At 34.5% G+C, this 12,085-nt stretch overlaps 1 protein-coding gene across 1 annotated transcript; it reads left to right on the top strand.

The window, feature by feature from the left end:
- Positions 1-262: 262 nt before the first annotated feature.
- On the top strand, positions 263-4,364 carry LOC129219630 (eukaryotic translation initiation factor 3 subunit A-like). Its single transcript, XM_054853888.1, has one exon. The coding sequence runs from the start codon at positions 453-455 to the stop codon at positions 3,930-3,932; it is 3,480 nt and encodes a 1,159-aa protein (XP_054709863.1). The 5' UTR covers positions 263-452; the 3' UTR covers positions 3,933-4,364.
- The last annotated feature ends 7,721 nt before the right edge of the window (positions 4,365-12,085 follow it).

Genomic DNA, 12,085 nt, shown 5'->3' with positions numbered 1-12,085 from the left:
CCAAAAGTCTGACAACACGCCAAGTCACTGAGAGGGTTGCTAGCGAATTGCAGCCATTGTTTGACTCTTTGTGTTATTTTTCCTGATAATTGTAATTTGTTGAATATTTTTTGACACTTTGATTTAAATTTACCAACAGAGTTGTTATTTACAAAACAATAATTTTCTTTCGCATTGAAAATCGTCTTCGTGCGGAATAATTAATGCGTTAAATGTACAATAGAGTCTGACTGTGCCCGTAATCATCCATGCAACATTTCGTTCAACGTTGCTGGATGATAAATTTGTATCACATCCAGTTTTATTTTCGTTTTCGGAATAGTCAGACAAATCAAAAAGTGAAAAACTCACTGTGATTCTATTTTTTCCATGTGTTATTATATGCGGTTGGTTTTAACACTGATCATTTCTCCTAATAATCGTTGTACTTCCTGAACATCGGACGAACCAAAATGCCGCTTTATTTCCAAAGGCCAGAAAATGCCCTGAAAAGGGCCAACGAATTTATCGATGTTGGTAAAAAGCAAAGAGCACTTGATGCTCTATATGATGTTATTAAAAGTCGAAAACACAGAACATGGCAAAAAATTCACGAGCCTATTATGAGCAAGTATTTGGAACTATGTGTTGATTTAAAAAGAAGTCATGTTGCTAAAGAAGGATTATTTCAGTATCGGAATATCTGTCAACAAGTTAATATTAAATCTTTGGAAGATGTAGTTCGTGGCTACTTAAAATTGGCTGAAGAGAAGACGGAAGCTGCTAGAGAAGAGTCTAAGCAAAGTGTTGTTGACATAGATGATTTAGATCAAGTCCAAACACCAGAAGATCTTCTGCTAAGTGCTGTGAGCAGTGAAGATACACAAGACAGAACCGATCGAGTCGTGCTAGCTCCCTGGGTAAAGTTTCTCTGGGAGTCTTATCGTCAATGTTTGGAGCTGTTGCGTAATAATTCACGAGTCGAGCGCCTTTACCATGATATTGCTCAAGAAGCCTTCCGATTTTGTTTGAAATACAATCGAAAGACGGAATTTCGTAAACTCTGTGATAATCTTAGAGCTCATCTTGGGCACATACACAAGCATCAAAATCAGCAAACATCAGTTAACTTGAATAATCCTGAAAGCCAAGCAATGCATTTGGAAACTCGACTTGTGCAGCTGGACAGCGCTATTCAAATGGAGTTGTATCAGGAAGCTTACAAAGCAATCGAAGATATTCATGGCTTAATGAATCTATCCAAAAAAGCTCCAAATCCCAGGCTTATGGCAAATTATTATCAGAAACTTGCTCTTGTATTTTGGAAAAGCCAAAATTATCTGTTTCATGCAGCAGCATTGTTTCGCCTATTCTACTTATCAAGAGAACAAAAAAAGAATATCACAGCTGAAGAAATATCAAAAATGGCTTCTCGTGTCATTCTTGCAACGCTTGCTATACCAATGCCTCCAAATCGTCCTGAAATTGATCGCCTGGTTGAAACTGATGAAAATGTGATTGATAAGAATCACCGCCTGTTATCTACATTGCTTGGACTCCCCAATCCCCCTACTCGAGTCAATCTTATTAAAGATCTGGTACGATTTGGAATAATTCATTATGCTCCCACTCAACTTCAAGACCTATACAGATGGTTGGAAACAGAATTCCACCCCCTGAAATTATGCTCGCGTATTCAGCAATGCTTTGACTTTTTAAATAGTTGGGATGACTTTCCAGAACTTCGGCAATATATTCCACCTATTCAGGACATTACTGTTGTTAGATTAGTTAAGGAAATAAGTCAAGTTTATCAAACTATCCAGTTTTCTAGGCTTTTGAGCCTAATTCCCTTTATTCAGCCATTTACACTAGAATATTTAATTGTTCAGATATCCAGACGAAATGATTTGCAGGTACGAATTGATCACAAAAAGGAGTGTTTTCACTTTGGCTCAGAATTAAATGTATCTCAAATAGAAATAGTAGAAGGTCCTCATCTTCAAAGTATGCCCAGTGAACAAATGAGGAATCAGCTGGTATTTATAAACTCTGTGTTGAAGAAAGCAGTGAGTATCATAAGGCCAGATAAAATGAAGGTAGAAAGGAAGGATCTTAGCAAAGAAATAATCAAAGCTTACCTGTTAACATCATCAAAAGATCACATACGCATCTTGAACCGTCAAGCTATAATTGAAGAACGTAAGGAGATGTTAGAAAATTTGAGTTATCAAAAGGAAGCAGAAGAACGAAAGTTACAAGAGGACAAACAGCAGAAACTGCGAGAAGCAGAAAAAGAAAGAATGGCTAGAGAAACTGAAGAACGGACGAAACAGAGATTGCTACGAGAACAGATTGAAATGAAACGAAAAGTGGTGATGGAGAAAATAGAACAACTTAAAAAAACTGAAATTGGATGCAGGATTTTTGAAGGAATGGATGAATTAGAACTGGAAAAATTAGACCCAGATGATTTATTAAATAAGCAAGTTGAGCAATTAGATCGTGAGAGAAAAGAGCTGCAGTCCAAACTGAGGAAGCAAGAAAGAAAATTAGATCATCTTGAACGTGCTAAAAGGATAGAAGAGATTGAATTACTTGAGAAAGAGTACCAAGAACATAGAAAGAAAGACATTGAATTTTGGGAGCTGCATGAGAAGGAGAGAATCAAAGCTATTAAGGAAGAGCGTGCTATATCGATCCAATACAGAGATCGCCTAGTAAAGTTGAAGGAAGAAAGAGATAAATTTCTACAACGTCTGAAGAAAGAACGTGCATCTCTTTACGAAGAAAAGTTTGCTGCTTTTGAAAAGGTCCTTGAGGAAGAAAGAAAGAAACGTCTTGCAGAGAGAAAAGAGCAAAGAAAACAAGATAGACGAGAACAATGGCTGAAGGACCAAAAAGAGAAGAAACAACGTGAGATAGACGAGGCACGTAAACGAGAACGTGAAGAAGTTTTAGCAAAGTTGGAAGAAATTGAAGCTAAAAAACGAGCTAAAGAGAAGGAAATTGAAGAAAGACTGCGCCGAGAAGAGTTGGCTGCTTTAGAAAAGAAGAAAGATGAAGAAAAGAAGAGTTTGAAGGATTCAATCATGCCATCTCAAAAGCCCTTATCTGGATCATTAAGAGAGCGGGAACCAGAGAGAAAAGAAGGCTGGGGATCAAGAAGGGAAGAAAAAGAATCCAGACCTCCTGTTGAAGAAGACATGAATTGGCGCAAAAGAGATGACAAGAGGGATGACGATGCTTGGAGAAGAAAGCCCAAGGAGGAAGGATCAGTATGGAGAAAAGAAGATTCTCGATCTTTCCGTGACATGCCACAGGATGGTAGTGGTGATTCGTGGAGAAGATCAGATGATAATAGGGATCGCCCATTAAGGTCCAATGATAATCGGGATCGCCCATTAAGATCGGATGACAACAGGGATCGCCCATTAAGATCGGATGACAGCAGGGATCGCCCGTTAAGATCTGATGATAACAGGGATCGCCCATTAAGATCCGATGACAATAGGGATCGCCCATTAAGTGATTGGAGGTCTGGAGCTTTAAGCAGAAACAGAGATGATAGAGATATGAGGAGGCCGCTAGGTGATCGGTCTCGAGAACAGAGAGATAGACCACCTCAAGGCTTTGATAGAGATCAATCAGATGTTCCTGATAGCGGAAGAGACCGCTTCGGAAAGGATCAGGGCTTTGATAGCAGAGATAGATTTGATCGTGGAGGAAGGACGGAAAGGAGTACAGGTGCTCGATTTTCTGGAGATAGCTGGAGAAGTGCTAGAAAGGAAGATTCTGCACCATCTGGTGGATCGTCCTGGCGGGCTCGAGACAATCTTTCAAGCAATGATCGTTCGGATAGAAGAGTGGATACCAAAGATGAAAGAGATTCCTTCCGAAAAGATACACGTAATAATGCTGATGATGATGGTTTTACAAGAGTGAGAAGATAAATGTATGATTTTTGAAATACTTATTTCAAATACCAAGTTTGTTAAAGTTATGACCTGTAATAATTGAAAAGAACTATCTTGCAGCAAGAAATATAATTAACTCAAATTTAATTTTGCAGACAAAATATGTTTCGAGTTGCAAATGATTTCCTACTGAGGTGGTTGGGGAGAAATATAAATGAACAATTATCCTATAGCAGAAAAAGCCCAAATCTAAATGCTGAAAATTGTGGAATTCCAAAATAAAATTTAGCTGCATAATTTTCCATTATTACTTATCTGTTCATTTTTAATTAATCTATCAGTAGAAGTACTAATCTGTTTAAATTATATTCTAAACTAAGAGTATTGTAGAACCTTCCTTGACTGTGCTTTGAAATTTATTTTTGAATAACTCCTAATTGGTTATTAAAATAATTTTGTTTAAATTTATTTTTCACTATTAGTTGTGTTATTTCCAATATAGTAATGAAAAATCAATCAAAAAGTAATATGAAGGGAAGATGAATTTTGGAGTGTTTTCAAAATTTGATGATTAAAGTAAGCAAGGATCTACATAAATAAAATATGATAGCTGATTGTAAAAGAAAAACTGGGAATGTAATTGATGTACTAGGGAAGAAGGAAAGCAAGATAGAATTGAGTAAAAAGGGGTGTCTCAAATTTAGTTTTTATTTAAACAAAAGGGTTGAATGTGGAATTTCATACTCAATGTCATTTGAAAGAAAAAAGTTTTTAATTTACCTTATTTTTAAAACAGACTCAAAGGTAGAAAATAATTTTTCGAAAGCCTCATGTAAATTTAAAGCCCCATACAGATGCAGAAGTTCTTGCTGATTGTCTAAAATTTGGTTGTGATTTTTTTTAAAATAAAGATTTGAAGGCACAGTGAAGTTTCACACCACTGATAATTGATGCATTTAAAATTTGAACAATTTTATGGCACTGCAAATCATATGAATTGACGTTTTCTGATTGATAGCTACATTTAACTTTTAAACTGTACAAGTATTTTGATGTCTATTACCAAAACTACAAATTTTAAATACAATCTGCAAGAAGTTATGCATCTGTATGGGGCTTTAAATCTACAAAATGCTTTAAGAAATTTTCTACTTGAGTTTTTTAAAAATGTGATGAATTGAAAGCCTTTTGTTTCAATAATATTCTGCTTTTTAGCGTCTTGTGTCCAAAATTTTGCATTGTATATTAAATGCTTTGACAATATCATAACAGAGATGGTTAGGCTTAATATTGTTCAGTCTAAACAAACAAAAACCTTGAATAAAATTAAGTAAAAAAAATAAATAACATTGAAATTAAACCCTCAAAAACATTTGGTTTTACTGACATATTTGTCAACAACATACTTTCTATGCAAACAGAATATTTAAATATAAATACTTCAGAGCCATAACCAAACTTATTTCTTGTAAAATTTAGATGATCAATTCAATTTCATTTGTATTTTCTATTGAGTTTTGTTACAAAAGGTTTTTTAAATAAAGGGATGCTGCTAGCATTAACATGAGCAAATGTTTAAAAAAAATGTGTATTAAAAGGAGAAAAAAATGCAATGCACACCCCAGTGGCTAAAGTTTTGTGGTTGTCTGCGACAAGCTTTTAGAACTTCATAATCTGTCTGCAAAATTTCTAGCGTGGCTTTGATTTTAAAAAAACGTCTTTTTTTGAAATAATTATTTTTAAAATAAAGCAGGAGATGACCCCCCCCCCCCCCAAAGACAATGGCCCTAAATTCTTTGAAGCACTTCCCTCTCTAGAACGGGACCCCCCCTAAAAGTTTTAATGGTGCAATCTGATGACCCCCCACCTCCTGCCTTGGTGGACACCTGACATTTGCAAACATGCATTGGCTATTGAACAGGGGTCTATTCAGGATTTTTCATAGGGTCCATTTTTTTGTGAAAAATAGATTCATTTTGTGAAAAATCAAATGATTTTGCGTGGGGAAGGGGGGGGGGGGGAGGGATTGTAAAACAAAATTTCAATGTGGGTGTTTTTGTGATATTTTTTCTTTTTTCTGTTAATAATATTAATTTTTGTTCAAAAATTTAAAAAAAATAAAATAAAATTTAAGCAGTGGTTGAGCATTTAACTCTTTGAAACTCTAAAATAATCTCAGAATTTCGTTTAAAACTTATCACTGATATATATTCACCGAAAATTCAGAGTCGTGACAAAAAAAAGGGGTTGAGTAAAGACCCCCCCCCCCCCCCGAGAAAATTTCAAGAATAGTTTAAAAAAACCTTTTTTGAGCATAAATGCAAAAAACTTTCCTTATAATGCATACAGAGTCTAACAATGAGAGGGGGGCCATCGCTACCCTGAGAAAATTTCAAAAACAGTTAAAAACCTTTTTCAGAGTTGAATATTAAAAAAATCCTTATTATTCCTCAAAGTCTAACATGAATATAAAAACAATGCCAAGGAGCCATAAAACCACATTGGAGGAAGTTTCAAGTATAGTTTTTTTTGCTTAAATTGAAAAAAAAAAATCATTGTAATTCATGTGAAGACTAACATGAATGGAAACAATGGCAGAGGAAAGGCATGGCCACCCCACGAAAATTTCAAAAATATCAAGTGTATACCAAATATTTGAGTTCATTTAGCACTTATGACCGCGGTGTCTCCCACAAAGCAAGCAAGAATACCCGGATGGTTTCCGGTCTCTTTGGAAGGTACACATATTTTTTTGCTATGTCAGAAAAAAAAATCACGATTTTGAAATCTAGAGAAAATTTGTGTCTAGTTTTATATGTGATTCAATATAAAAATATGGTATTTGAGAAATAGATTCACACCCCTGAGCCAACATCTCACTACTGGATAAAACGAAAACTATTTTTTCAGCTCCTAATTTAAAAAATGGTAAGTTATTTTAGTAATTAACACCTACACAGATTAACTATATTGTATGCAATACTAAGTTGAAACTAAAAGGAAATTCCAATTTGAGAAAAAAACATAAGCGCAATTAGATCCGAAGATTTTGTATGATATAACGCTTTTGTGTTGTTCTTTTTCATACTTTAAATGTATTTCATTTCAAAAACTTAGTTTTTCTAATTTTCAAGCTAAAAGTATGAATTTTGCTTACAAATTTATGTTGCAAAAAACCTACGCTTATGTACATTGGAAATAAAAGCAGCTCCTAGCTTAAGATTCAAAGAAATTTGTACAGAAATTTTTAAAGAAACATTTTATCTATAATATTTTAAAAATATTTTTTTACTAGCCTGTCAATAGATATACAACCTGTTTTGATATTCCCTCCGAACAGACGAACGAAAATTTGTTAATAATAAAATTAATTTAATGATTGCGCATTAAGTTAAAGTTAGATTTAAGTTTTAACCTGGCTTTATGCTGTGCTATGTAATTATTCTTCATTCACTTTTTAATATGGGACCCTCCAAACCACTCTTGTTAATATTACCGAAGATCGTCTACAAACAGCGTTTAAAAAAGTAACTTGTAAAAGTTTCTAGGGGAGGGTTCCCCACCTTTCCTTTTCGCCAACATCATTCAAGATCGGCCTAAATTTTGTTTTAAGCGCCCGAGTTTCAAAATGTTTCCGATGGAGAACTCCTTCCTCCCCTTACGTCATTGAAAGTTTTCAAGAATTACGTTTTTGGAGCTTCAGTTTCGAAAAACTGCTGGTCCTCAAAGAGTTATTCATGAATCATGGATTGCCTACATTTCTAATTTAAAGAGTTAAATTTTGAAAAAAATTTGGGAGTGGACATCAGAATCTCTTCAACCCCTAACCTTACCAAAGATAGTCTAGAATTCGTTTTGAAGTCTATAAATTAAAAAAATTCTTGGGATGGGCCTTTTAATCTCTCCTCCCCTTAACATCACCAAAAAACGTCTAAAACATCCTTTTTAGAGCTACAGTTTCCGGAGGAGCACTCCAAACCTCTTCTCCCCTACAATTACCAAAGATAACTAGAATGCATCTTTAAGATTGTAAATTACTCGTAGAAAAATTTCTTTGTGTGGGCCCTCGAATCTCTCCTCCGCATATCATCACCAAAGATCGTATTAAACTGCGTTTTTAGCTCTAATTGCAAAAAAAGAACCTCCGCACCTTCCTCTATTGGAGATAATGTTTGCGTTTTTATGGTTTCAATTTCAAAAAATGGGGAGGGGGGGTCGCACCCGAGCCCTTTATATTACAAAAGACGGTTAAAATACATTTCTAAGATTACAAATCAGAAAAATTCCCTTTGATGGGCCTCAAATCTCTCCTCCCTCTAACATCATCAAAGATCGTCTAAAACTGCATTCTTAGAGCTACTATTTCGAAAAATATGCAGGGGAGCGCCACGGAATCTCTTCTCCCCAAACATTACCAGAGATCGTCTAAAATGCGTTTTTAAGACTAGAAATTCGAAAATTTCTCCAGGGGAGCAACCCCCGGGCCCCCCTTTACTTCGGAGTTAATATTATACTTACGGTTGGTTCATATCGGATTCCTCTTAAAACAGAAGTCCTATACCAGTCGCCTCAGAAACTTCTAGTACTGATTACAGGAATACCACTTTGAGGCAATGATATATGCACACGTTTGTTCAGAAAAGAGGAAAATTATTGGGAAATGTTATACAGCCTTTATGTTCAATTTGTGTCGCCTAGTGAAAATTCCTAAAAAAGCTCTGGTTAAAAGGTGGGCTATATTGATATTTGTAAAATTCTAAAATTTCCAAAGCATCATATTTTTCCAAATGGCCCCCTCCGAAAATTCTGTCTGGATCCGCCCCTGTTAACACCAGACACTAAATGGTGATAATTTTAAAGCTGGTAACGCTATTTGACGCGATGAAAAAAAATTCAATTCGCTGATAAATGCTTTTTTTTTTAAAGTCATTAGCGGGAAAAAAAGTTCTTACACTGCATTTTTCGAGAACTTTATAACGCCACTGCTAAGGATATGATAAAACAAACAAACAAGCAAGCAAAATTATTCACCAGGCTAGTTATTTGTCCCTTGCATCACAGAAATGTGCTGACTTTTTTTTTTTTTTTTGTACACAGAAATATAGGTTATTTAGATTTCAGATTTTCTTTTATTGTGAACAATTTGAAAAAGATCGTTTTGTTTTGGTTTAAAAGTGCAGCAGGCAGGCTGGCAGGGGAAAAAGAACAATCACATGTGCAGTTCATTTAAATAAATGTCTGACAATTGGGGACAACTTTTTTTCCTCTGCGGACTACCTCTTTTTTTTTTTTTTTTTTGCAGGCCACTTTTATTTTTTTTAACGCAAACAGAACTGTCCAGGTTAGGGTTTTGTTGTCCGCAACATTGTCGCCGTGTTGCGCCGTTTCTGCCACTGGGATGTACCCTATGTATGTAACCTCCACCCAAGTTAATAGTTAATCAATCATAGAGTACCGATCAATGTAGTTTTACTTTCACTTAAAGAAAAAAAAGGATACAAATAAAGCTTGACATCGAAGGATTTTTAGATTGATAAAACTTATAATTTATTTTATGAAACAAATTTAAACAGAACCACTTTGAAAATTGGATTTAAGTTTTAATATCCATAACTATTTTTATAGTATAACAAATTAATTTAAATTAAAAATTTTAAACTTATTTTAATTAAATTTATTAATTTAATTTTTAATTCATTAAACTAATATGATGTGTAAATTACAGAGAAATAATTTTTCAGCATGAAAAAATCTTATGAAAATGCCAATGATGACTGCATTGATAATAAAGTCAGTATTAGAGTTTCCGACTGGTTTATTTTAGTCTAGTTTTTCACATCAAAACCCTGGCCTGGAAGCATAAGGCGCCAAAATTTGGAGGTAACTAGTGCAATTGGTAGATCTGTTTCGAGGCAAGAGATGGTAATCAGCCCAGGTTGATGTTACTATACAGCATTATTTAGAACAGTGGTGCCCAACAAAGTTGACCTGTTGTTTTGTTCAATGTTAAATTGAGAACCAGGATTAGTCGATGGCACAAATTTGGAGCCAAATAATTAGTTATCTTTTTGATTGCAGATGCAATTCATAAAATAAGCATCAAGTAATGAAAACAACAATTTGATTAATAATTTTCTTTATTTTTTCATGTTTTTTTTTTTTTTTTTTTTGCAAAATTAAAAATATTTTGAAATTGTGTTAAGAAAATCATTTTAATATGAGATAGGCCCTCAGCAGTGATGTGCCGACCAAAACTCGCTTTTGGAGCAATCTTGGGAGCAGGAAAATGGTGAGTTTGGAGCCGTAAAACAGTGAATCTGGATCAGTAAAATAGCCAATTTTGAGCTGCCTGGAGCAGTAAAATTGCAAATTTGGTGCAACTTGCAGCAGCAAAAATTTAAATTTTGTATCAATGTATATTTCACACTCAGAAACACGTGTGACATGATAAAATAATAAAAAAGGAGATTAAGCATGCAAAAACACCATAACTACAACTACAAATTAAAGCTTTCTTAATTATTTTTTTTGTCGAATATTTTTCCCAAAAGACAAGTCCTGTCCTGCTCTACTTTTTTCTTGCACTTCTTGATTTAAATTTAGTTCACACATTTACTTGTATTAATACATCACTGCTTTATTGCACATTTAAATTTGATTGCTTTGATACCCATTTTTAAAATTTGTTTGTTTTATGTAATATATTCAAAAAGGCTTTTGAGGCATCTAAACCTTTCGCACTCTGCACGTCATTAGATACGATAACAACAAAAGATAACAAAGGTTGAAGATAATGATCAGTGCAAAATTTTTCTAGTCAAATTAACAGAATCACATAAAAAATTAAAACTATCGAGTTTTTCAAAAGCGGATGCAATTGGATTTTGAAATGCGCAAAAAATCGGGACTAAGCCAAAAAAACGTAAAAATAATTTTTAAATGCATAAACTTGATGATATTTTCCCAAATATTCTAAAGGAACTGCAACATTAAATGCAAAATTCCAGTTTTGGTGCAAATTTGTCCGATTTTGGCACAGAAAAGTCCATTTGGCGGTCTTTTGGAGCAGGACCGGCGATTGGCGCAGCTGGCACATTGCTGCCTCAGGATAAAAACAAGATTTGCTGCCACTAATTTAGAAAAACTTTTCAATGAAAGCCTACCTATCATTTGAACATGTTTTACACAAAACTTTTATTTTATCACTTGTATCCCTTTGCTTCTAGCTGCCTCATTTTTAATTGGAATGTTACATAAGATAAAAAATGCTTTCCATATAAAGAAAAGGTCTCCCTATACAGTGTCAGATACTGCAAAGACAAATGGGGCAGCCATCCTGGGCGCCAAAAACTCATAATGTAAGTTAATTATAAATTGCTTTTACTATTATACAGTTTCAAAGTATATTGGCAGAGGCAGTGATTATAGATTTTAAATGCGAAGGCAAAACATTTTAGAACCCCTGAAGATTTTACTTTTGGCTACCTTTGGGGGAACTTAAGGCTTCGAAAACTCTAGCCAGAAAAATTTTCGAAACTGAAGTATTAAAAGAAACGCTTAGGCTGTCTTTGGTGATGTAAATAAGGTAACATCCCGAAAAAAATCCCGAGACTGGTGTCCAAAAAGGCAAATTTATGACATTTTTAGTAAACTGATGGCAAATCGAGCTGAAGTTCTCTCCCGAAAATGTTGCAAAGTTGAATGTTTCAAAACCACTATTTTAAGACATCTTTGAGTGACTTAATGAGGAAAGAATAAGTTCGAAGGTTCTCCTTTGGAACTGATTAAGCCTTGAAAACTCGATTTTAGATGTCCTTTGGTGACGTCAAAGGAATATTCGGAGGTCTACCCCTGAATTTGTTCTGTAATGGGAGTTTAAAAAACGCAGTTTTACATATTTTCACCGATGTAAGAAGCGTGTAGCAAGTGGCTTTTCTGCCTAGAAAAAAAAAAACATCAGAAATTGGAATCTAAATAACGCAAATTTAGGTCATCTTTGAAGTTACAAAAAGGAAGGAGCATGTTTACGGGTTCTACCATGGAAATTTTTTGAAACCAAAGTCTAAAAATTGCAATTTTAATCTATCCTTGATGATGCTCAGGTGACCTCTCGAGAAATTTTTTCAAATTAAAATCTTAAGAAAGTTTAGGCAATCTTTGATGATGAAAAAAGTGCGGGGATGGTCGCA

The sequence above is a fragment of the Uloborus diversus genome, chromosome 4, assembly GCF_026930045.1.
Source record: "Uloborus diversus isolate 005 chromosome 4, Udiv.v.3.1, whole genome shotgun sequence".
NCBI classification, from domain to species: Eukaryota; Metazoa; Arthropoda; class Arachnida; order Araneae; family Uloboridae; genus Uloborus; species Uloborus diversus.
Note: the sequence above shows the minus strand (reverse complement) of the source record. Positions and strands in the feature narration are given on the sequence as shown.

What these genes read in the sequence shown, in the direction of transcription:
- LOC129219630 (XM_054853888.1), top strand. Translation starts at nt 453, where the DNA reads ATGCCGCTTTATTTCCAAAGGCCAGAAAATGCCCTGAAAAGGGCCAAC.